Source organism: Otolemur garnettii, unplaced genomic scaffold, assembly GCF_000181295.1.
Source record: "Otolemur garnettii isolate 467f Iridium unplaced genomic scaffold, OtoGar3 scaffold00027, whole genome shotgun sequence".
NCBI classification, from domain to species: Eukaryota; Metazoa; Chordata; class Mammalia; order Primates; family Galagidae; genus Otolemur; species Otolemur garnettii.
In genome coordinates, this window is record NW_003852422.1 from 10,071,366 (window position 1) to 10,099,195 (window position 27,830).

Genomic DNA, 27,830 nt, shown 5'->3' on the forward strand with positions numbered 1-27,830 from the left:
GACCAGCTTGAGCAAGAGTGAGACCCCATCCCTTAAAAAAAAAAAAAAAATCTAGCCAGGCACTGTGGCAGGCATCTGTAGTCCCAGGTACCTGGGAGGCTGAGGCAAGAGGATCACTTGAGCCCTGGAGTTTGAGGTTACTGTGACCTATGATGATGCCATGGCACTCTACCCAGGGGGACAAAAAGAAAGGAAAGAAATGAAACAAAGGAAAGAAAGGGAAAAAAGAAAGAAAGAAAAAGAAAGGCAGGAGGGAGGTTGGTTGGTTTAAATACATCACAAAGATTTTTTCTAAGATTGTATTCATTTTATTTTTGTGACTTTGTATACGGTAAAGTATGAAACAGAATCTTTATTTTTCTTAAGTGATCCCCAGGTATTTTAGAACAAAGACTGTTATTTCTTCATTGACTTGCTCTCTGAACCTCTGTTGGAACTCAGTTGGCCGTACCTGTGTAGGTCTTTGGGTGCACTGTCTGCTCTGTCCCATCAAGTTATTTGTCAGTCCAGTAGCACACCACAGTGACAACTGCACCGTTACACAGTAAGTCTGCAAGTCAGGTGGCAAAGTCCTCAAATGTTCTTCTTTTGACAATGTTGTTTGAGCTATTATAGGTCCCGTGCATTTATATATAGAATTGCAGAATTAGCATGTGAGTTTCCCAAAAATCCTTCTAGAAATTTTATTGTAGTCGTACTGAATCTATAGAACACTTTGAAGACAACTGACATTTTTAAACATTTGGAATCTTCTGATCAGTATCATGACAAATCTCTCTAATCATTTTGGTTTTCTTTGCTTAGAAAGCTTGTGGCGATTTTTCAAGCCTGAGGCTTAGGTAATGACAAAGGCAGTCCCCCCAGGAAGAGCTTCCCTCCCCATGGAGTCTGCGACACCATCACCCCCTTGCATGCTCTGAAGATGAGGACTTGGGCTGCAGATGAGGACTCAGTCCCTCCCTGTGGGTCCTGCTCTTCTTTTATTTACACTTCTAGCCCCATCCTTTGCTTCTTTTCATGTCTGTGGCCTTGGCCAGAGGTCTTTTTCTGCAGAAGGCTCCTTGTTGGGACGAGTGGGTGAAAACTTGAAGACACTCTCTCCCACCCTGACAGGTATCCAGCACGTCCTGACTCCTAGCACTTGCCCGCCCATCTGTGCCTCCAGTGTCCAGTAAAAAAATGAGTCCTTTTTGTCTGGCTTCTCCCTCTAAAGTGAGATGATTCCTGCTACTCAGATCTAGGGGTTTCTAAGTTGTCTCTGTTCTAAGGATTGCAGATATACATATCTATTAGGATGTTTGGGATCCTCTCAAAACTCCCTAATACTTGTTCACTTTTGATTTTTTAACTTTTTTTTCTATTTATTTCTGGATGGTTTATACCTCTGTCTTTAATTTCACTAGCTGTTTTTTTCTTGGTAATGAATAAAGTGTCATATACTATATAGTGTATTTTTATCTTAGACATCGTAGTAGATTTTTTTTTCTGTAAAAGATCAATTTGAATCTTTGTCTTATCTTCCATTTATTTACTTTACATGTACAACATTTCCACTGGCTTTCTGCATATGTAGATTATACTTTTACTTCTGGGTCTACTAAAGAGGTCGTGCAATAAGAACGTAATATCAGCTATGAATGTTTTTGAAAACAATTTAAATTGCATATAATCAAGGCTTTACTAATTTACAGGAAATGTCAAGGACAAAAACATATATTGAGTCATACCACAGAGGCATAGTTAGCAAAAGTCAGAATCTAGAAAAATTTATAGGAGAAATAACTTTGTTCAACACATAAGTGGAAAGGAAAATTAAAATAGAGAAAGAAACTTGTAGGTCAAATGAGAGACCAAAAGATTGTATCAACAAACTACATAGTGTGGAAATATTTAAATCCTGATTCAAGATGTTTGGGGCAGCACCTGTAGCTCAAAGGAGTAGGGCAACAGCCCCATATGCTGGAGGTGGTGGGTTCAAACCCAGCCCCAGCCAAAAAAAAAAAGATGTTTGAAGACTTTTTATGCAGTCACTGGATGGATATTTAATTATATTAAGCCTTAATCTTAATTTTTAAGATTTATATTGATTTTAAAAAATGTACACACAGAGATACAGATGGTATCAAGTGTGTGTCTCAAATGGTTAAAATGATATGCCATTTGAAATTTGTTTCAATATAAAAAAGTGAGCATGTGTGTAGATGAGATAGGCTACAATAATTAAAAAAAGGAAAAAAGGAGTGACACTGAGTAATGAGAAAAGTATCCATTATGTACTTTTAGATGTATAAAAATGTAACACAAAGTCAACAAAGATATTAGTCACGAAAACATGACAAACGCACTTCATATTGTGTCAGTGATAGTTTTGAAAATGTTACACAAAATATCTTTTTCAGGAAGAAAATTATACTTGCTCCAAATATTATTCACCAGCTATCAACAAATATACATTCACATTTCTAAAACATAGACATTATTTGAATTTCAAGTATTAAAGGTAAGGATGTGAATCATCTTTAATTTTCACCTCAGCTGAATTCTTTTATGACCTTCATTAAGTAAACCTGTAACCAAGAAGACATCTGCTTGAAGGAGCTGCACAGGGACCACAGAACCCCGTGTTCCTTCTTAATTAGGTGTTTTTTTTAACAACTCTTCTTAGCAAGAGCCAAGGACCAAAAAAAAAAATAATCTCTGAGGGACGCTCAAAAATGCAAGAAGATTCAAAACAGAACCATGCAGAAAAACTTTTAATATGGGACTCTTATCACTTTCGTGTTGATTATGCAGTTCAAACTTCATTGTGGATCTCACAATGTTACTTTTCTTTAGGACAGCCAAAGAAATAAATCAAATTTAGTTGTATGTGTATGTAGCAAAGGAAAAGCTATTTAGGTTCGTATAATCCTCATATAACAGAGGATTATCAGTCATGACAGGAACAGTTGGTAAGATCAGGCTCAGGGAAATACAAAGTTTCCAACGTAAAACTCAGTAGGCAGAGTTTTTATGTTTTATTGTTTGTTTGTTTGTTAACATTTAAATACCAGAAGACAGCTAAGATATTTTTCATATCTATCTTTCATTTATAAACATTCAGTCATTTTATTTGGGCGCTATGATCTCATATTTATTAGCTAAAAATGGTGTGATTTTCTTGTTGAGAAGATGAAAAATGCCTCTTTCTCCCATCTTTCAATTATGGAAGGGCAAATATCCTGCACAGGATGGGAATCAGAGTGTTTTGTAGCACTGGTATAACGGATTAGAAAATCCCCCTGGCTTTAAGCTGTCCATTAAACTAGCTACATAAAAAAAATTTCATAATTTGGGAAATTGAATTAGAAAATTTATTTATATTAAATAGAAAGAAGAAAAAATATTTCTTTTTTTTCCCTCCTGGCTTGACTGTTGTTTTAATGGGAGAGTTCGAGTTTTACTGAGACAGAAAGGAGAAAATAAGCAAGTTAAATAAAAAAGAAAGAAAGAAAGTCCTTCCCCTGTGTCAGCTGTCAATCCCGTAGAGTCCTGGTGTGATTTTCCAACCTTCAGGCAGATTTGTGACTGCAGTTTAAAACGAACAGTTCTTGAGCAGAAACTTACAATTATTCTAATCAAATTACTGCTGAGCTACAAAATACACTTAACTAGCTTAATTGGTAGATAAATTAAATGTGTATTTTTATTCCATTTTTTCAGATGCAAAAATTGTAACCTGTCTTAGCAATTACATGAGAAAATGTTATTTTTAAAAATGTCGTTTCTTTTTTATTTCTCATTTAGGAATGTGAAAGATACCCAAGAGATAAAAAGATTATAAAGGAAGAGAAGGTTTTTGTTTTGCACCATCCTGTCTCCTCTGAAGAGCAACAACTGGAATGAATAGAGTCTGGAGAATGGATAGCTGTTTACTGCTACTTTTTACGCTGGGAATTCCTCTCCCATGGCCGTGCCTTACAGCAGCAGAAAACGTTAAAACGGAAAGAGCAAAGCAGCCGGCAGGATCTCATTCGAGAGTGAAGCGGGGCTGGGTGTGGAACCAATTTTCTGTGCCAGAGGAAATGAACACAACTCATCATATCGGCCGGGTACTGATGTTCTAACAAGTGCTCCTGCAAATAGCAGGACGGTGTAAACAATGAGTTGGGGGCGTTCTGGTATTTGAGGATTTCTATATTTTCTCAGCAGAACCACTAGGAATCCTCAAACAACAACATAATTATTTGTTTCAGATTTGCAAACACCTAAAACAGCCTCTAAAAACTGGAGGAAGAAGGGCTACCTCCCATTATACATTTTCATTTTAATCTCTCCTGTGAAAACGCAGCCCTCTTTTAACAACATCTGGAAATTTGATGGTGTTATTTTTGGCAATGGATCAAAGCGGCCACTCTGAGACAAATATCATTTACCAACAGCATTTAGCTTGACTTTCTGTTAGGCTAAGTGGCTGTTGATTTACCCCTCATTCATTTTTAATGAAGCAGATTAATACCATATCCTTACACAGTTAAGTAGCTTCAGAAGCCCTCATGGCTTGTTTGATTAGCTAAAGTTGAAGGAATAATTATCTTCATTTTCATCGAAAAATATATTTTAAGAATAATTCCTTAATGAGATAGAACATCTCCTATTTATGTTTTTGGTTTTTATTTTATTATTTGGTTTTCCTTAAGCAGAGGTAATTACAATATCGTGTCCTTTTCTGTAAGGCTCTTTCTCTAGATGAATGAACTGAAATAAGTTTAACTGCTAATTAACTGGCACTAAAATTTAATTGGGCCCAAAGGGTGAAGTATTCAAAATTTATTAACTCTCTTTTTCTAGACCTTTCGGGAGAGCTGCACTGTTAGGATGGTGTCTGTTTTCTGTAGAAGTTCACCTATCCTATCAGCCGAATGTAAATAGTCTATTTGATAAAGGCTTAGATTAGGATTTTAGGCAGATTTCAAAATGCGAGGATGTGGATGTGGAGGTGGAGGGGCAGAGCCACACACCTGCTACAAATAATATTTCTCCTCCTTTTTCATTTTCTAAGATGACTTCAGGTGAATCACATACACGATGGCACTAATGAGGTCCACAGTTAAGCGTCTGCTAGGTAACAAGGAGTCTCTCTAGACACCGTCATAATGGACTCCACAGAGCACCATATGCTCTCCCATCACTGAACGGGGTGACAGGCTAAGATCAGCTGGTGACTTTTAGTAAATAAGGTGGTGCAGGGAAGTGCATGCGTGTAATTGGGACAAAGCCCACCTCTGGGGCTGTCAGGGTTCCTGGTGGTCTCTACTCCCTACACAAATCTCCTGTTACTTCATTTCACCTAGTGATTGGTTCAGTCTATTATTTCATTCTATAAAAATATTTATGAAAATTCTCTAACAGATGTTTTCCCTCTAAACAAACTCATTAGGCTTAAATACCACACAGATAACTAGTTTAAAAGATAACGATTATGAATGTTTAGGTGCTTGTAATTAAGGAGCTAGTACAGATAAAATATGGCTGATGTGTCCAAGATAACTCTGCCTTTGATCCATTTGTGAAAAGAAATTGAGACTGGAAAGTCCAATTAAGTGAAAATTGAAAGTGATAATGGTTTGCAGAATTGATAGGAGCTGCTTACTTGAAAAATATGTTTTGAACCAAGAAGTAAGGAAACTGTATAATACTAGAGTCCACGAAATTGACATATATATTTCATGGTAAAATTTTGAAGTTATTTTTTTCCCTTAAAAATATCAAGCTTAGTAGTCTTTGAAAATTACACTGTGAATATGCTTGACATACATTTATTTATTACTGTATTTGATAATTCTTAATTCTAATTCTGGATACGTTCTCAAACTACATTGAAATGATGTCATTTTAAAAATATGGACCACATATTGCTCATTTAATATGTTGATTGGAATTGTTTTCCTTAGGTTCTTAACATCATGACATAATTAGAGCATCATGTTCTGTTTATTCTCTTATGGAAAAATAATTGTTAGATATGAAAAACATGCATCTTACTCTACCAAATTTACACTTATTTACATATAAATTTAAAATTCTAAATAATTCATCAACACTATTAGCAATAACCAAATCTATTGTGTTTTTTAGAAATTTAAAAGATAAAGGCACAGGAAAAATGTATTTGGTAATTAAGAAGACTATGTTGAGAAAAAAGAGGTTTATATCTTCTGGCTGAAAATCAAAGGCTAAAGATCATGTCACTTAGTTGTTATCAGGGGTGAATCTAGGATTAAAGGTCATGTGGTCTAAATCACAAATCTACATGAAAACCAAGTAATCTGGAAAAGCTCGTAAAATTGTCTGGGTGTCACTCTTATTCTCTATAGAAAAAATGATTATGTCAATGATACAGTATGTATTTCACAATATTATTATGCATGGTATTGGAAAACAGTAATATAAAGGAAGTTATATATATAGTGGCATGTATTATATGCCCAACAAAGGGTTAAGATAATTTTCTTGTCATTATGCTCTATAATTTTATTTCTAATATTTCCATGTTTTCTGTGCATTTTAAGACTAAAGACAGAGTATTACTATCTAAATATACCTAGATTATTATCTTCTTATCTGTCTCCAAGTCTCAACCTAATATAAGCATTTGAGAGTATGCTTTTATTGACTAAGAATGTAATTGTGAATTTAACTTGAACCATGTTGTACATAATTTATAAAACAGGCTTTACTTTTCAACTATTATATTTTCTAATTAGAATCATATAGAATAATTAAATTTTTACACTTCTTTACATCAAAAATTCAGACACTTGCATCTGCTTGGTGATACATTTTAATTTTGAAATTAATATTTTACCTACGTAATATAATGCGGGGAATTATATAGAATAATTCACTTAGGGAATAATTAAAATATATGCCAATATAATCACTGAATTTGATTTTCCTGTTTCAGATATCTAGAAACTAAATTATCCCTCTTCTCATTTGTAGCTAAGATCTGATTTGGATAATGGAAACAACTCTTTCCAGTATAAACTTTTGGGAGTTGGAGCTGAAAACATTTTTACCATTGATGGAAGAACAGGTGACCTATATGCCAAACAGAAGCTTGATAGAGAAGAACAATCCCTCTACATCCTAAGAGCCCAGGTAATAGACATCACCACTGGAAAGGCTGTGGAACCTGAGTCTGAGTTTGTCATCAGAGTTTCGGATATCAATGACAATGAGCCAAAATTCCTAGATGAACCTTATGAGGCCACTGTACCAGAGATGTCTCCAGAAGGTATTGCATATTATTTACATCAAAGATGTACTAACATTAAAAACAAATTTAAAATATCAAGCATATACTATGCAGTTCAGAAATGAATCAATCTTTTAATGTTCTACACTGGTACTTCCTTCTAAAAACACGTTTAAGTAAAATACTTGAAAGGATTAAATTTTTATAAACAATTTTATATACATCTATAAATTATTAAATGTCAATAAATTATTAAGCCCCCAAAGTGCATCAATGTACACAGTTACCATTCAATAAAAAAAAAATAAAAATAAATAAATTATTAAGATGACATTATTAAAATGTCATCTTGATCTTCAAAGCAATAGGAAATAAGGCTACATATGTTTATTTGAGCAATTCATAAAATTCTTTAGCCTGTTTATTTACTGGTTTCTTAAGTATAACAATTTGTTTTTCAAAATAAAATATACTTTTGTATCTCAAAGAAGGTAAAACCTAACACTGCAAGATATGCGTGTAGAAATAGGAGAAATAAACTTGTAAGACAAAAACAACCACATTCATTGAAACCATGGAATATGAATACCAAAAACACAATGAAATAGCTGAACACTTTTCTGTGGCCATATACATTTCAAGTCCCCTTTCGAAGACCAGGGTTGTTATTAATGTTTTAGGTATAATAGATATAGAAAGGGTGATTTATATAAGATATTAAGAACTGATTGCCTTTGAACTCAGAAATACATTCCCACTTGGGAGAAATTATGATTGTGCAAAATTTCTCCTTTTCTATTCACATGGTACAATTTAATCAAAGATTTACTTAACAGTGACGAATAAATGTGATTTAATAGTGGTCATTTTTATTTATGCTGACATGCTTCACAACTGCATTAGCAAAATAGTCAATTCACTAGCCAATGATTATAAAAATATATATCCTATCATATATTTTCCTGACTCTTCATATTTTAACATTCCAGGTAGGAATTTAAAGATGCTGGACTATATTATATAGAACATATAGGTATTTAACAAGAGCTTAAACAAATTTTCCTGTGTAATATGTATTAGGACAAATAACCAATGGATATAAACAGCATTTTACAATCATTCTGTTTTGGTAGCTGGACAAAGACCACAGTTCTTCTTCCTCATCATCTCCCCTACTCTTTCAGGTTCTCCATAGGATCCTTTCCTCTGTCCCCTTTTGCTCTGTCTCCCTTTTACTCCCCCTCTGCCTCCTCCTCTTCCTCGACGGTCACATATTATGGACCCAAATTGTGTCAGGAAACTTCCTTTGAAACTGGGGATAGAATTGAGGAGCGCTCCCATAGCAGAGCTCTTAGGGTTGCGTGTACCAACAAGGGAGTCAATAGGACAGGCTTGTGGGGCGTGGTGACAGGTGAGACCCCTTTGGCAGAGAATGTAACTAGAAAAGGGAAAAGCATCCAGCTGACTAGACTGCTAATCAATTTTTCCAGGGATTGCCTGGAAAAATCAGAATGAGTGGAATTGGGAAGTGGCAGTAGGAAGAAGAGAGAAACATGAGAAAAGATACTGCAAAGGAAGAGCGAGATCTCCCCAGTGGGTGAGAATCTGAATAAACTAAAACCAGAGCAGGGACTCGTGATTCACAAACCGAAGGTCCCTGGTGACTTTGAAAAGAACAGTTTGGTTTAATTTGTGCAATTGGAGAGTACTCCACATCACACATGGAAGGAGAAGAGGGAGTAACAGTGAATTTATCCAACTTTAAGAGGAGCTGTGCTGTGAGGAGAAAATAATGATGTGAGACACAAAGTGGAGGGAGGTGGAGAGGAGTTTCTGCTGGTTTATCACTGTTTACTTAATTTTAAGATGGGAAATTTAATCACACAGTTATATACTATTGAGGATGACACAAAGGAAGAATATTGTTGAAGCCAAACAAAGGGGATATAACTTCTATAAAACTATTCTTGTAAAAAGAAAGTCATAGAATCCAGGCATTAGGAGAAAGGGTCCGATTCAAGTAGGCTGACATATTGGTCCATAATAAATAAATTAATAGGCATTTCCTTCTATTTCACCAGTGAATTATGATACAGGTACAGTATCTGAGAGAAGAGGGGTAGAATTTTAGACAAAGAAGAGGAGGTAAAAACAGCCACGTTAGTGAGTGGATAATGAGCCCACAAAGAGATTACTGTTTGTACAGTACATTGTTGGTGTCATGGTCTCTGGACAGTTCCATGATGGGTGATTTAATAGAGATTACGAACATGGCTCGATCCACACTACCCTTGATCTGTCCGTGCATTGCAATTTGACGTACTTATACAGATTATCTAGTCAATCTGCATAGGTCAGTACATCCAGTGGGTGTGCCAGTTAGGGTTCAAGTTTCATAAGGAATCCTACACAAATCTGTGAGCACCTTATAAACCCTTCTTTGAGTGGGAGGAGCCGACAGAGCACTGGTCAGTTGCCATCAGAAAAGTTGTCTCCTATGACAGTAAAATATTCCTATGGTTCTGTCAGCCTTTTCATCAGGGATTTCCCTCTAAGGCATTTCATGATTTTTGTTGACTTTCTTTAGTGGTAAAAAATAACAAGTAACAAAATTATATGTAATTTCTTTTCCCCTCAATCTCAATATTTAATTTATGAATACTGTAACTTACTTTGCCACAATGAATCCTTCATTTTTCATCTTTTTTTCTATATCCACAGCCATCTAATGGATTCTGGAGTGCTGACCTTGCTTTCCAATTCGTACCACCTATTTTATTCTTTACAAAGCAACCAGTGCAGATATTTTATTGTTTGTTACCTTTTAAAATGTATTTCTGTTGTATTTGAGTCCACTATTATTATATTTGAATCTTCACTTTGAACTTAGAATTTGGCTTGTAGAAAGTTGAGAAAAATCAGAAAATATTTATTAAACACACATTTATTTACAAATCATAATGGGCTTTTATGGATTACATTTTTATTTGAAATGCAATTACTTTCAAACTAGGACTTTCCAGTAAAATTGAGATAAACCATTATGTTCTCCTCTTGTCACTTTGGATTTGCAAAGTTATTACCTTTCTTCTACCAAAACATATAAGGTCAATTAGGCCGGGAGTCATAGAGTGCCTGATATTTGGAATGATTAAATAAATGAATGGGTACACGGGTGGATAAAAAAGTTACATAAGTGAATAGGTGAGATATGAATATAGGATATCAGTAGATGTGAAATCCAGAGAGACTCTGCCAGTGTTGGTTGAAGAAATAGTGACCCACCGTGCTGCATGGAATTGCTGAATTCATTGTTCTGATATTTTCCAATATGGAAGCTACACATTCATTTTTACCTTTAGAGGTAAAAAGATATCAAGTAACAAAATTATACGTGATTTCTTTTCCCCTCAATCTCAATATTTAATTTATGAATACTGTTCATTCTTTTGTAACTGTAAGCAGCCTACAAAATATGTAATCTAGACTTTGAATAACGCTTGCTAGTTTTTACTAAAATCTTAGCAAGGGGGAAAAAAAAGATGAAGCATATTAAATGGCATGCTGTTTAATAAGCAATTAAGCCCTCTTTGGACGGTTATGCCATTCCCAGCCCATAATCGCACCTAAAAGTAAACTAGTAGCAAACACAAAACTCTTACCTTCATGTGACCTTGGAAAAGAAGTCGGGTGAGGTACTTTCTGCAGTACGAAACCCAGATAGAAGCAAATCGTGTTTTAACAAGTTAGGTCACCGCGTGGAAAAGAACAAGAAATACTTATAGTTTACAGATTATGAATATTCGTTGGTGTTCATATACTTTATCATATGTGTGTGTTCATTAAAAAAATATTAAACTTTACTCCTTTAATATTTAGTGTTACTCCTTTAATATTTAGTTTTATATATTTCTTGTCTATAGAAAACAAGAAGAAGTGAATCTAGTAAATATCCTCTGCACCCTCACTCTTTAGGTGTCAATAGCCTCCATCAAATCTGGGGGCACTGTAGTCACTAAGGGCATCATTTTTAACATTAGCAACTGTCTGACATGCCTTTTGCTTACATTAATCACTTATTTATTTTTTTGATTATTATCAAAACCAGGCTGCTTTTGAAAGGAAAAAAGTATAACTTCTAAGTGACATTCAGTTTAACTTTGAAATAAGAATACAATGGGTTATACTGAACTCCGTAGTTATTTAAAGATATTTTAAATTACTATTTTTTTAATTGGATACAAAGTTCTCTTTAATAATCTTTATCATCAATATAGCCCACATACGCTACAATGGAGAGCCAGGAAGAGATAAAATACAATTAATTTAAAATGCTTACAAATTTAATTTCAGTTATTTCTCAGACAAATAAGAATCCTTACTTTTAGAAAAGCATAACATGTACAATTAGATTCTATGAAACTAATGCGCTTAGACTCATGGGTTGGGAATGACAGAGATTGAGATAAATTGGTCATATTCCTCTGAATATATTATTCTTTATTAAACATGCTCTAATTTGTTTGACTTAAATTCTGTTATCTCAGATTTTAAAAAGGTAGAGTTGTTAAAAATACCACAAAAAAATGTAAAAAAATAACTTGTTTTTAGGTGATTATGGGCAGAAAAACAAAAAATAATTGAAGAGTATTTTGCACATTTAAGGTGACAAGTGAGAAAACACCAGTTGTTTCCCAACTTCTGTTTGGAGGTTTTAGCCTGTAAAGTTGCTGCACCTCAAATATAAAAACCGTAAGGATGGACCAGTGAGTACTTGTACATAAATAATGTTCCTCGTACTAATAAAATAAGATTTTAGTGAGAAAGAGTGAGAAGTATGCTGATGAAACCCTTGTTTTTATGTAGTATCATGAATTTGATCACAATCACTTAATTCATTTTGTATCTGTTTTGTTTTTTTTTTAATTTTAATCCCAGATTCAGAGTGTGTGTCAAAATACTGTTATTTAATCTGTGCTGTTTGGGAGTTAACCATTATACAACTCAACACCTTCTCGCTAAATTTCTTCCAGATTAATCAAAGCACACTCAAACTAAACGTGCATGTAAAAAATAGCTTCCTCGTTATACATTTTATATCTTCATTCTAAGAAAAACCTGTTAACGTTATTACCACTGCGTTCAAAACCAAAAAAAAATATGATGCACTACAATAAACGAGTGATTTTGTTATCTACAGTTTAAATCTCAGCATTCCATAGCCGTCATAAGCCATCGTACCCATTTCCAGAGTTCCATAATAAATGTGAGTTTTAATTATAAAATGCCCTCGCCCCAGCTTGCTGACTCCTCTGCTGCCTACATGATCTCTAACCTAGTCTGCACATGCACACTGATCAGTCATTTACGTGGGGATGTCTCCTGTAATCACCAGTGGATAAAGCACTCTCTCTGACATATGAGATGACATCATCCGATGAAGTCGTGTTATTACTGTAAGACATTCGAATGAGAATCACCCAGTCCTCTGTCAAACTCCTGGCTGTTAATAAAAAATCAACACAGACAGATTTACACTATTCTTCTTTTTTCATTTTTTTTGAGACAGAGTCTCATTTTGCTGCCATTGGTAGAGTGCCCTGGCATCACAACTCACAGCAACCTCAAACTCTTGGGCTGAAGAGATTCTCTCTGTCTCTCTCTCTTTTTTCTTTTTTAGAAACAGACTCTCACTATGTTGCCCTCGGTAGAATGCCGTGGCTTCACAGCTCACAGCAATCTCCAACCCCTGAGCTTAGGCAATTCTCTTGCCTCAGCATCCCAAGTAGCTGGGACTACAGGTGCCCACTACAACGCCCAGCTATTTTTTTGTTGCAATATGGCCAGGACAGGATTCGAACCTACCACCTTCAGTGTATGGGGCCCGTGCCCTACTCACTGAGCCACAGGCATTGCCCTCAAGAGATTCTCTTGCCTCAGCCTCTTAAGTAGCAGGGACTACAGGGATCTGCCCCAATGCCCAGTTAATTTTAAAGATAGAGTCTCACTCTTGCTCAGGCTGGTCTTGAACACCTAAGCTTAGGCAACACATCTTCCTCGGCCTCCCAGAGTGCTAGGATTACAGGCGTGAGCCACCATGCCCAGCTATACTACTATTCTTACATCAGGTTTTACTCAGTGACGGTAGAAGAGTTCTGATGTGTCTGAAATTATGGTATTGATGCTGACATTAATGATTTCAGTCTTCAAATATTTTATTTAGTTTTATAGAGTTTAGGCTTTTAAACACTGCAATAGAATTTGTAATTTACATGTAATTTCACATGCATAATAAATATTTTATATTATATAAATGTACCCTCGTCATCAAGTTTTTCTATGTCAGAACAAATGAAAATGATATCAGCCCATGCAATTTCCAGAGATTACTAACCTACCATATTCCCCTCAATAACTTTCAAATGAAAGTTTACATCTTATGTCATCTACATAGTGATAAGTTTCTGCAGTGTATCTGATACAGTGGGCAAAGTCAAATATTAGGTTAAACTTATTTTCATGAAAGACCTTTTGAAATAGAAAGTTGTCAAGATTCAAGAATGGAGGAAAAAGCATCCAACGTACTCAGTACTATTATGAAACCAATTTACAATCACTCACATTTTCATATGAAGAATAGATCACAATGATGGCCCAGGATGAAGGAGGGAAGGTGGGAGGGGAGGGGAGAGGTCAGATGGAGGGAGGGTTAATAGTGGGATCACACCTATGGTGCATATTGCCAGGGTGCATGTCAGACCTATTAAGTATAGAGTATAAATGTCTTAACACAATAATTAAGTAAATGAGGTGAGGGATATATTAACCAGTATGATGTAGGCATTCCAAATTGTATATGAAATCAGCACACTGTACCCCATACATGCATTAATGTAAAAAAAAAATTCAGAAGTCAGCTAGTTAGACAGAACTAACATTATATGTTTGTTACAAAACTTCTCCCCACAATGATACATGAAAATGACATCAACTATCTATGTAACAATAAGAGAATTATATTAGGTATTATACTGGCATGTGTATTATTAGAGTAAATATTATTAGAGTAAATATTAAACTGACACATTACTCTTACTACAATAGGCTTCTCCCATTTTTTTCCATGTACATTTTGTTCACTTAAAATGACAAATGCAAACTGATGTAGGAGGATCTTTATTTCGGCTACAAGATTTCGTTAAATTTGGTTCTTTGCATTTCCAAATAGCTCTGCCATCCTTAATCCAGTTACAGCGACTCCACTCCGAGAGAAACATTCTTCTTTGGACCCTTAGTCCCCAAAGGAAAGATTTTCTCACTTGCTGTTTGCATTCCTCCCTAATTTTTTCAAGAATCTAGATGATTTAAACTTTTAAGAGTTGCCGTGCGGATTGGGAATCCGATTCTAATTGATGATGTTTTAAGGTGGAATAACAAATTATTAAGGGTGTGGCAATTCAATGTATGTCTATTTCTCTCTGGATTATTTTCATTCCCCTTTATTTTATCCCAGTGATCACTTCACACCGTTACAGTTGTTCTAACATGGAGTGATCAGATCTGCAGTGTTACTCAGGACAGTCCTGCTTTACTTCTGTTTTTCTGGCATTTTGTCCTGGAATCATTTATCCTAGGTTTTCTATTTTAAAAATTACTATTAATAATTATGTTAAAATGAGCCAGAATGAATTTGGTAAACATAAGCTTTATGCTTGATGTGGGCATCACTGTGTAAAACGTAAGAGCAATAAACAGAAGTCTTATTTTAAGCAGTGGATAAGGACAGTGGAAACTCAGGGCAATGGATGATAAAACAAAGGCAAACTAAGAAACTGAATAATAGTATGAAGAATATCCTTCTGATAATATATTTAATGTTCAAATATTTTATATGAATAATTTAATTAATATGTTGTAATTTGATCTATGATATCTTCTTTTACACATTACTTTATTTGCAATATAATTTAAAGAATTTAATTTTTGATTCATTCACGTAGTAAAATCAACTTTGTAAGCCTTAATGATACCAGAATGAAATGTTGATCAATGACAGCAGAGAGGCTCACCAGGCGAGACCTTATACGTGGCACATGGCGCCGTGCTTCACGCTCTTCCTAAGTCATGTCCCCTTAGCTCTGCTGCCCTAGTGAAAGCCATTTCAGTAGAGTAAATGTGACTAAAATATGCTGGAAGATAATAACAAATAAATATATAAAATGAATAGACACAGAGATTTGTGAGTTGAAATAAATATAAAATTTACCAGAAATAAATATATATTTCACATGAATATTATATGCATGTGTATACCCTGATTAAGAAATGTTTCCTTTTTTCCCTAGTTTCCCTACAAGTTTGATTATTCTGATTCTTGTATTCTTATTTTTCTTTTTATTCTGTTTTTGCATCCCTTGCAATCACTTTTAAATTGATCTTTATGAATAATATAAAGTCGGCACCAAACTATAAATCAACAGATAGATGTTATGCAGATGGATTAATATGCAGATGGAGATATCCAAGTGGCCTGCAGAATTTATTGAAAACTTTCCCCAAAGATCCACTTGACTGCCTTTGTATAATCGAGGAGCTCTTCACGTTAATGAAACTGTGACTCTCTAGTTAGTTCTACCACCCATGAGTTGGTCCAGATCCAATATTATTTTCTTGATTGCTGTAGTTTTATTATAAGACTTTGCTCCTTATTTGTGGAAGTCCTATCAGTGTCCTGATTCATTCCTGGGCTATGCTTGGTCTTTTGCCTTTCCTTACAAATTTAATTATTTTAATTATATTTTCAACTTAAACATGCAGACAGTCTGCTGTATTTTGTTTGGAACTGCACTTAAACTGTGGATCTATTTGTCACTTATAAGTATTTATTCATCTAATTCATAAATCTAGTATTTTTGCCCATGATTGCATTTTAGTATTACTAATTTTTCTTTAGTTCTATTGCAGAGGTCAATAATACTTTGGTTAGGTATCCATGGATATTGTACTTACTTTATATTATACCTTAATATAAAGTATACTTCCTATATATTATACCTTAAACATTTTTCACAATATATATATTTGCTGTAACAAATGGATTTTTGTATATTACTTGTGTTCCTGTTGCTTTGTTAATTTTCTTAATTTAATACTTTTTGTAAAGTATGTGTAAATTTTTTGATTTTCTAGCAAACGTGTTCTTGTCTCTAAATAATTAGAGTCTCATTTATTCTGTTCTAATATCCGTTATTTCTTTGTAAGTACATGTTATTGGCTCATTGCATTGTCTAGGAGGTTAAGTGCAGTGATGAAAGAATAGCAGTGACAGGAAACATTCTTTTTCTTTATTTCAGAGGAGGAGTTTTAGCAATTAAATATGATTACACTGAAGTTTTAAAATGTCCTTTATTCCATTTAGAAAGTTGCCTTTTAGTCCCGATTTTCTAAAAGTGCTTTTACAAATAGAAGTTGACTTTTTTCAGATATGCTTTACCTGCCTAACGTGATTGTTTCATTTTCTTCTTTATTTGAAATATGCAGAATTGTTTAAAGATATAAACCATTGAAGACAGATTCACAAGGATGCGGTGATGAGCCTGTACAAACAATGGTTCTTATGTAGAATTGCAGCCATAATATTTTAGAACACAGTTACAATTCGTGGTGATGACTGGCCTATTAGGGAACAGGATGATGAGGAAGGGGGAACCACAATTTTTCAAGAACTTCTCGGAAGTGATTTTGAAGTTAACGATAACTATGATTTAAAAAAGAAGCGATTACATAAGCATGGGAAGCCTCTTATACGCGAAAGGTCTATTGTGGTGATACTTATATTTGTTATGACTCAAGCATGACACACCTCAGATGTTACTAGCAAATATAAAAGGTTACAGATGTTCTTAGACAAATTAGTATAGGAATTAAACACCTGACAGTCTCAATCCCCAAGTGACTGTTATATACATATAACTGGTGATGTAAGAAAACGGGCTGCCAGACACTTGTGCATTTCCAGTGAAAGACAGTTTATCGGTCTTACAGTAATTTTTTGAATTTTGTGTGGACCATCCTACCAATTCCTGACCATAGGGAAATGTACAAATTGAATCTCTTACAAATAACAAGCCTTCATGTCAGTTATATCATAAAAATGCTAAGGCCAAACATCAAAGAAGGCACAATATTGAAGGAAGCAGTGAAAATTTCAACAATTGGTAGAGTATAGAAGGGCTGTCTATTAGAGGGGCTCAGCTTATGAAATTGAATTGTAAAGGAAAAATTCATGACACTACTGAAAAGAAAACCAGAAGCTGTTTGATTTTGTGCCATTTGTGTTGCATTCTCATCAACACAAGACAGAGTTTCAAAGAATACAAGATCTCCACAGGATCCATAATGCCCAATTCCATGTTTACCAAAAGCTAATTAAAAAGCACAGTATTTTTCCATAAACATTTTTACAAATAATTATATCACATGATTTTCTCAGTGATTACAAAATTCAATGAAAATGCTTACCATTTCAATATCTGCAAGATTTGTTTTTGTTTCTTTTTCTTCTTCCAGACAAGTAGGTATATTATAGAAAGGAATTGAACAAGCCCAATATTTCACCATCCTCAGCTCTTTCAAGCTCATTTCAATAATCTTTATGAATAAATATTTATCAACATCCCATTATTTGTTGATGAAAAACATTTCCAAGTTATTTTTAATTCCTCCACTACACACCTTAGAAAGCTTATGAATTTACAGATTACAGATTATAATCAATAGTTTAATAGGGATTAAAATTCAACATAGGGAATGAAGGATATTTTGTATTAGATTATATTCTTTTGCCTATACAAAAATATATTACTTTTACAATTATGAATAAGCAGGAAGTTTTATAATATCAGTTTTCTTGCTAAAGAAAGAATGCTTTTGAGAATGGAATTTGTACTTCAACAAATCACTGTCTCATGTCCGGCTACTGTGTATGTCCTGTTCAGGAACGTTAGTCATCCAGGTGACCGCAAGGGATGCTGATGATCCTTCAAGTGGCAATCACGCTCGTCTCCTGTACAGCTTACTACAAGGCCAACCATATTTTTCTATTGAACCAACAACAGGTATTTGTGAGTAAAATACAGTGCTATTTTCATGATTCTGAAGTACTCAAGTGCCAGCAAAAATATCTGCTAGAAACATGTTTTACAGTAGGCCTGATGTTTCAATAAATAAATGGGTGTAATTTGTAAGCATTTAATTAGTTTTAGTCTTTTAGCCCTTTAGCTGATTTTCTAAGGTTGGGAGATTGGATTTTCCTTATCCATATCACAAATGACTTGCTTATGGGTTTATAAAACGTGTGAAAATTTTATGAACCAATTAGAAAAAAACAAAAGACAAATATCCTAATTTAAAATTATGGGAAAAGGATATTTAATAGCAATTGACAAAAGGTTATATATAAAAAGCCTCCAAGTGTATTAAAAATGCTCAGCCTCTTAGTTATTGTGTTAAGACGTTTAGATTCCACTCTTAGAAAGATTCACTTGTACCTTTGTAAAATAAACCACAGAGGTGAGCCCTCTAATCGCCCTCCCTCCACAATAAGAAAATGACATAAAGGTTATGTTAACCAGTTTGATGAAAATATTTCAAATTGCATTTGAAAACGCCACACTGGACCCCATGATTGCATTAATGTACACAGCTATCATTTAATAAAAAAAAAATGCTCAGCCTCGTTACTTATCAAGAAATAAAATAAAATCATAAGAGCTATACCCAGAATGAGACCAAGTGTGAGTCTAAGGCTGAGCACATGCATGGTGTGAAGCATTCACATGAAAATAAAAATTTCTGTGTTTTACGCTTTTTTTGATTTAGATTAATACTATATTTGATTATTTTTCTACAATTTTTTCACCAATTTACTTTAATCAGTTGAACACTTTATAAAATAAATAAAACACAGATTTTTCTTTTAAACATAACTATTGAATACATAATTATATGATACTGATTTATTTAGCCAATGTTAACTGTTATGTTCACAACAAAGACTAAGCCCAAATGAGTATTCCTTGAGGAGCTTATAGTCTCTAAAGATGAAAAGAAAAAGTATATAACTAATTACCCAGGGAGTGGCAAGTGCCAAAAAGGTAAAATTTTATCATTTGTAGCAAAAGGAAAATGTTATTTCCAGCTGATTATAAGAAGAACTTTAAAGAATCAAAGCTTTCTGCTTGACCTTTAAACGCTTCTTATTTACTCATGCATTGATCAAATATTAAATGGCTCAGTATTTTTCAATTAAGCTTTCTTGTGAGAATTAGACTGTGAGAAATGTGATATGAGTGACCATGTTCTTAAGTCTCCCAATGATGGTATATAGTTTTTTATTAATCAGGATGCACAGGAGAGAAGTGATTTTATTACATGCAGTGAATGCCCTAAGACCTTAGGCTTCTATCCTCTCACATGGTCCTAGGTGACAAAAGGCTGAATATGCATCTGGCATTATACAAATACTGCGCTGTAGAGGTGGGACGCTGCAGCATTTAATACAGTAACAACCTAAGACATAAAGAGAGACTCCTCTCAGAACTTAAATGCTAAACATGTGAATATTAATATAAATCCATCCAACTTGTAGTTAATTATGAAGTGAAAACACGAGTTCCAATAAGTGGGAAAAAGTGAGAACAACCTTAGATTTGGTGGTCAAGACAGAGTACATGGAAACCGGAATGCTGAGCTGAGCGGATGGCCAAAGGGAAGAGAGAGGGGAAGAGTGTGCCAGGTCATGGGAAGAATGTGGGTAAATAACTGAGAAGAGAAAGAGTTGGAACTCTTAGAAGACCTGCCAGAAGCAAGTGTGGAGAAGAAAAACAAAAGTAGAAACAGAGTGTGGAAAGATCGCACTGGACCTTTGTGACCGTGTTAAGGGCTGTCTTCCTGGTCTTTACTGCCCCCGCCTTGCACACTGGTTTCTTAAATCTATTGGGCCAGTGTGGTAAAACTACTCATTTACTGATGAAGGAGTTAGAATAAACAGCAAGACAAATGTGGGTCCAAACACTGAAGTCTAAGTTTTGGGGTATATAAGAGTATCTTGGAATATAAATATATCCTTTGTTCAGTATGAAGACTGAGAAAAAAATTTGAAAATAAAGTAAACATAATTAACTGAAGGCCTGGTAAGAGGAACTAAAGGCCCTTATGTTTCTCTTACCCACTGCTTGACTAATCTGCATGGCTTTGAGCATAGATTACCAAAAGCTCCAATACTATTCTCTTTGCCAATATGAAACACAATGCTCCGGTGAGTCACACTGGAGAAGATGCTAGCTGCATCTAGTCAACATAGTCAATGGTTTTGGCTCTGCGTCATGTAGTCATGTAAGTGATTACATTAGTGATATATACATATATATATATATATATATAAATTTTCTGCATTTCTTCATATATATATTTAAATTTCCTTCATTTTTTAGGTCCCATTTATCTCTTTTTTAAAAAGTAATACAACTTTTTAAATGAATGCTTTGCCTTGGATACATTTGAGAATTGCCTTTTTGTTTTATTTCAATATATTTAGGAGGTACGAGTGTTTTTGTTACATGGATGAATTGTATAATGCCAAAGTCAGGACTTTGAGTGTGTCTAGAATAGTGTACTTTGCACTCAGTTGGTCGTTTCTTACCTCTCAGCTTCCCCACTATCCCCTTCTCTTAGTTTTCAATGTCAATTATATCACTTCATGACTCTACATATCCCTTATTTAGCTCCCACTTATAAATGAGAATGTGTGTTTGATTTTCTACTCCTGAGATACTTCACTTAGGATAATGGCCTCTAGCACTATTCTTGTGGCTGAAATATATATTATTTCATTCCTTTTCGTGGTCAAATAGTACTTGATAGAATATAGCTACCACATTTTCTTTATCCTCGCATCAGTTGATGGGCACTTAGGTTGATTCCGTATGCAGTAGAACTTCTATATGTTGACTACCCAAGGGACTGTAATAAATAGAGGTGGCCAACATAAGGAGCTAGGCCTCAGTACCTGTGATGTATGTCTGGTATAAGAAAATTAGGTCAACTTTAGGAGGTGGTTAACATAGGGAGGTGATCAACTCTGGACATCCTACTGTATTTACAATTATGAATTGTGCCACTATAAACACTTATGTGTAGATGTCCTTTGGTTAAATACCCAACAGTGCATTTGCTGAGTCAAATGATAGGTCTATGTTTACTTCTTTCTGGATTCTCCACACAATTTCCCACAGTGATGTACTAGATTACATTGCCATCAATGGAGTATAAGCATTACCTTTTCAATACATAAGTGCTAATCTCTCTCTCTCTCTCTCTTTTATTTTTTTTTTACTAAAACAACAGTAGATATTGATTTTTTAGAATCAAACAGAGTAAAGTATTATCTCTTTGTAGTTTTAATTTACATTTCCCTGATAAATAGTGATGGTGAGCATATTTTTTTTTGTTTTCATTTTTGTTTTTGCCATTTGTCTAATTCTTTTCCTTATATTGGTATTTAACTGTTCCCAAAATCTTAGAATTGTTTGGCTATCTCCTATGATCCTGTTCTGAATTTTTCTTTTCAGTAATGATTAACATTTACTAAACAATTTTGCAGGAGGTGGTCATTTATTATAACATTTATCATGTACTACTTTGAGTTTGAATGTATTTCTTTCCATATATGCATATATTACATATATCTATTTATATTATCAATAATTGTGGGCCAACAATCACACCTTCTTTAGTCTCATAACTTTAACTAAAGTTTAATGTCAGAAGGGCACAAGTTTGGTTTTTGTTTTGTTTGTTTTGCCTCAATCTGGTATTCTGGTTTTGTAATATTTACACAGTTAAGAATAATGAACTGAATTCAGAGTTTGGAATCAAAGTTAATGGAACACACCAATACTGTGTTAGAGAAAAATAGCAGAAAATAGGTTTGGGTAAAAATATGAAATACAGGGTGGCTCCTATGGCTCAGTGAGTAGGGCCCTGGCCCCATATACTGAAGGTGGTGGGTTCAAACCCAGTCCCAGCCATACTGCAACAACAACAATAACAACAAAAAAATAGCTGGGCGTTGTGGCTGGCACCTGTAGTCCCAGCTGCTTGGGGGCTGAGGCAAAAGAATCACTTAAACCCAACAGTTTGAGGTTGCCATGAGCTGTGTGACACCACAGCACTCTACCAAGAGTGATAAAGTGAGACTCTGTCTCTACCAAAAAAAAATAAATAAATAAGAAATACACATTTCTACATGTGAATCATCTTCATGTGGTATTATATTAAGAGTCTACCAGTGTCCCTAGTATCGTGTTGATCAATCTAGACTCTTGTCAGAGTTGGTATTTAAATTATTATTATTTTTCATCAGGGAGCATCTGACACATTGTTGTCATTCAACATACATCAAAATAGTTATTGTTATGGTAAAATGCTTAAGAAAATAAATAAGACAATGTCTTGGTTAATAATAAAATAATAACTGGAATTTTATTTCATTTTTAAAGGAGTTATAAGAATATCTTCTAAAATGGATAGAGAACTGCAAGACGAGTATTGGGTAATTGTTCAAGCCAAAGACATGATTGGTCAGCCTGGAGCACTGTCTGGAACAACAAGTGTATTAATTAAACTTTCAGATGTTAATGACAATAAGCCTATATTTAAAGAAAGTAAGTAAAAAGCATCCTGAATCTTCACTATAAAGTAAATATCTGTGTGTTAAAATACAAGCCAATGTTAGAGTTTGTATTCTATTTTTTTAAGTTTATTCAACATATTTTTGACATCATTAATTTAATTTAATCTAATTTTTAATTTAATATTTATTTATTCAATTATAACTGTATACATTTATGGGGTACAATCTAATAATTTTATGTATAATGTGGAATGCTTAAATCAAACTGATTAACATAACCATCACCTCACTTACTTACTTTTTGTGGTAAGACATTTATAATATACTTAGTTGTTTTGAAATACATCCTCACATTTTACACATTGGATGAGATCCCGTCAAATACCCTTTTCTTCACTAGCCCTTAGCCCTCCCCTCCCCTCTCCCTACTCTCTCCTCGGTCTTTATAGATTACATTTGTGTTTTATCATTCATATGAAGATGTGATTATATATTGGTTTCATAATAGTATTGAGTACATTGGATACTTTTTTCCTCCATGCTTGAGATACTTTACTAAGAAGAATATAGTCCAGCTCCATCGAGCTAAACATAAAAGATGTAAAGTCTCCATTTTTTATGGATGCATAGTATTCCAAGGTACACATATATTGGAGTGGATGTGGAGAGAAGGGAATATTCTACACTGCTGGTGGGATTGCAAACTAATATAGTCTTTCTGGAAAGAAGTATCAAGAATTCTCAAGGAACTAAAAGCTGACCTACCATTTGATCCTGCAATTCCATTACTAGGTACCTACCCAGAAGAACATAAATCATTTTACAAAAAGGACATTTGCACCAGAATGTTTATTGCAGCCCAATTCATAATTTCCAAGTTGTAGAAGCAACCCAAATGCCCATCAACGCATGAATGGTTTAACAAACTGTGGTATATGTATACCATGGAATAGAGTTTGCATTCTAAAAGCACTGTGCTAAACTTAGAATTATACAAATTTATTAATTTTTCTAAATTGTGGTTAATTTCATTAGCATTAAATTTCAAATACAAATGAAAGTGTAATGTGTTCATTTTCTATTGTTTCCTAAATACATTGCCATGAACTTCATGGTCCGATACAAATTTATTACGTTAAAGAAGTTTGGTATGCGCTTCATCAGACTATGATCAAGATACCTTCAGGGTTGTGTTTCTTGTTGTAGGACCTAAAGGATGAGCCGTTTTCCTTCCCATTTAAGGATTGGCAGAATTCAGTTCTTTATGTTTGCAAAATTGAATTCTCTTATTTTCCTGATGGTATAGACTAGAGGGTGTCCTTAAATCCTAGAGTCCTCTGTGCTCTTCCTGGCTTAGCTAACCTACCTCAGACACAGCAAAGAGTGTTAGATAGTTCTAATGGTGACATCTCTCTAAGCAGCAACTTGACAATTCTTCCACTTTCAAGAACTCATGTAATTAGCTTGGGCTAGACTATATAGCAGGATAAAGTGGGATAATCTCCAACTTTTATGCAGATGATGATGAAGTGACCAGGACAAGACTGGAAGACAGAGGGAGAATTCCCAGGAAAAGTTATTGATTCAATATATCTTGCAGCTTCCACTACTTTTCTTAGTTTCTTCTGCTTTCCCCCAACTTTAATATTTTTTTGAATAAATTAGAACATTCAAAATATTTTCTAAAATCCTCTTAGTTGGTCCATGAGTGAGATGATGATGTAACTGCTTTCAGTCACATTGAGCTTGGGTGAACATGACACTGGCCTCTGTGCTCTGGTTCATACTGCTTTCTCTTATGAACGCTCACTGTCTCCCTCAGTTTCAATATTCAATACATATACTTCTGTTGTGGGAGGCACTTCATGCCCTACAATTGGTGTAAATCCAGTTTTAGGCTCAGAATCTTCATTTATACTTGTGATTCACATTTAAAACCGAACATACAGTAAATTAAGCCCTTGATACTGCCTACCTCCTTCTTGAAACTGTCTCTTCCTCAGGTTTTCCCACCCTCAGCTACCCACAAATCCAGGTTTCATATCACTCAAGCCCAAACCTCACTTATTCAGTCAGAACACTTCTGTGTGAGAAGAATTAATGGTCCAATTTTGATTGTCCCAACAACATCCAAGTCAATTCTAATTTGACACCTAAGCTAGGTTGATAATCTGTGCTGCAGAATTCCTAATAATGCCTAACTTTCAATGTTCTGTGAGCAAATACACAGACATACACACACAAATGCAAACACACACACCCTTCCTTATAGAAGAAAATTATTTTGTTCAAATAGTAAAAGCCATCTTTCCACTTATCTTTTTCCTAAATTCAAAATTCATTTATCTGCAGATCCTGTCATCTGTACTTTTAAAAGATATTAAATGTTTCTTACACAAAGAAAGGTTACATATTTGAAATTTGGAGTTGGACACACTAATTATACTGCTCTGGTCCCTTTACCTTTTATTCATTGAAACATCACTATGCTCCCCATTAATGTATATGTCCAATTATTATATATCAATCAAAGTAAAGTTAAAATTAAAATAAAATCTAAATCCTGGGGGTGGCACCTGTGGCTCAGTGAGTAGGGTGCTGGCCCCATATACTGAGGGTGGTGGGTTCAAATTCGGTCCCAGACAAACTGCAGCAACAACAATAAAATACTTTAAAAAAAATCTAAATTCTGAACATTTTAAAATAACTTCATTACTACTGCCTTGGATCATGCCGCCATCTTATTTTGTCTCCATTATGAAAGGCGCTCATCTCTTCTCTCTGCTTCCACCATTGTTTTCGTTTAGTCTACTTTCCACACAGCTTTAGTAATCTTGTTAAAATATAGGTCAGCTCTGACCACTTCAATATCTTCCTTTCCTTCTCACAGAAAAAGTCTAAATACTCGGTATAGCATGAACCTTATCTCCATCCTCCTGTCCTGTCTCATGACCTCTGAAATCTCATCTATTTCTATTCTACCTTCTGTTTACTGAAAGGACCATAAAGGCAATCGACCTCTGTCTTCCCAGAACACTCAAGAATCTCAGTCTTTTCCTTTCCCTGAAATTCTATTTTCCCATATATTCATTCATTTATTTCAACACTTATTCAAAAGTCATAGCCACAGCCAATACTTTCCACTTTATCAAAATTTTTAAACCATTCCAACACAACATAATCTCAGTACTTACTAGTATTTTATTTACTATCTGCTTATTTAGCTTTGAATGTATAAGCTAATGGTAAAATTTTTCTGTGTCTTGTTTCCTGTTATATACCCATCCTCTAGAGTAGGGCCTTGTGAAAATTTTGTTGTCAAAAATGATTTTGAATGTATGGAAAATTGCATAGATTAATAGATTAAGTGTTGAACAAGGGAAATGTTTTGCTTGTCTGTAATTTTGAAGGTCAATTGTTTAATATAAACTCAATATCACCTTTAAGTCTAAAGCATTAGCTTTTGTGTAATAAAGTAAACAATTATTTTCATTTTCCCTTTGCAATCTCTGAAGTGACTTGCTTAATGCTTCTAAGGGATCAAGAATCTTTTTGAATAAAAATTCTATTATATGTGCTCCTTCCTTTTAATTCTAAGAAGTTTCTTTCTTTAGAATATTGACATGTATGATTATTTTCTACACTTTGACACACATGGTAAACAAAATTTAGTTTTAAATTAAAATAATTCTAACAGAGTAATTCCTTATCAGTTTTATGTAAGTTAATCCTGGAAAGTAAAGAAACAAAGCTCAGTAATTTATAGTTATATCTATGTATTTCAAATATGTTTGCGATTCTTTTCTTAGGGCCCAACCACTTGGACCATCTTTGACTCCAATACTGTTTTTCTGCTGCATCCAATTACCAACTCTTGGATCTACTTGTGCATTTCCTTAATGGCTAATGGGATTCAGGCTCAGAATCTCAAAGTTATGCTTAGAACTTTACCATGCCTTTGGTTTCTCCCCCTTTTAAGTTGTGCTTACATTTATTGGTAACTTCAGTCATCAAGGAATGTTTGAGGAAAATTGAAAAAGTATTTTCATCAAACTTGATTCAAGATGGTTGAAGGACACAATAAATACAAACCATAATTACTTAGATGGTGTATAGATGAATAGAAATTTGGAGTAATACGTACTGGTAAGAGGCCTGCCTAAGAAGTATTTGAGAGGTAATGATGAAAGTGTAAATACCAAAGTGGGAAAATGTTCAGATTTTAAAATAGACCATGAGAGGATAGACACAGAGGGTGCCAAAAAATGTACACTCATCTTAAGAAAGAAAAACTGTGCTAAAATTGTACTACTCGGTATATACACGTAACATTTGTTCTCTTGTATCTTTTACCTCGTATCTCTTGTAATTGCAGAAGTCAAAGGTGATTTGAATGTGACAATTTTAATACAGTTCTTTTCTGTTCTTAAAAAATGTCAGTGCACCTTTTTTTTGACTTCCTCTGTGTACATATGTGTGTGTGTACATACACATACATATACATATACACAGATATAAACACATACATGTATACTTACAGAGAGAGAGAGTTGGAGATTGACATTTAGGACAAGTAACTGGGAATGGCTAGTATGCATATAAAGGATGCTATAATTAGGAGTTTCTGGAGTTTCACGTTAAGTATGTATTTGAGTTATCCTGAATTTTGTTTTTAAAGGCTTGTACCGCCTGACTGTCTCTGAATCCGCACCCACGGGCACTTCTATAGGCAGAATCACAGCACATGATGATGACACAGGAGAGAATGCAGAAATGGATTACAGCATTGAAGAGGATGATTCGCAAACATTCGACATCATTACTAATAACGAGACCCAAGAAGGAATAGTCATATTGAAAAAGGTAGGCATACTAAGATTATTTGCTTTGCAGAAG

General features: G+C 34.4%; 1 protein-coding gene across 1 annotated transcript in view; it reads left to right on the forward strand.

Moving 5' to 3' along the window:
* The first annotated feature begins 3,899 nt into the window (after positions 1–3,899).
* Positions 3,900–27,830, forward strand: part of CDH19 (cadherin 19) — a 60,968-nt gene continuing 37,037 nt past the window's right edge. Inside the window, exons 1-5 of the mRNA XM_003788407.1 lie at positions 3,900–4,091; positions 6,985–7,279; positions 18,238–18,357; positions 22,801–22,965; positions 27,613–27,797. Of these exons, the coding sequence (XP_003788455.1) occupies positions 3,900–4,091; positions 6,985–7,279; positions 18,238–18,357; positions 22,801–22,965; positions 27,613–27,797 (957 nt within the window). The remainder of the gene's footprint in view (positions 4,092–6,984; positions 7,280–18,237; positions 18,358–22,800; positions 22,966–27,612; positions 27,798–27,830) is intronic.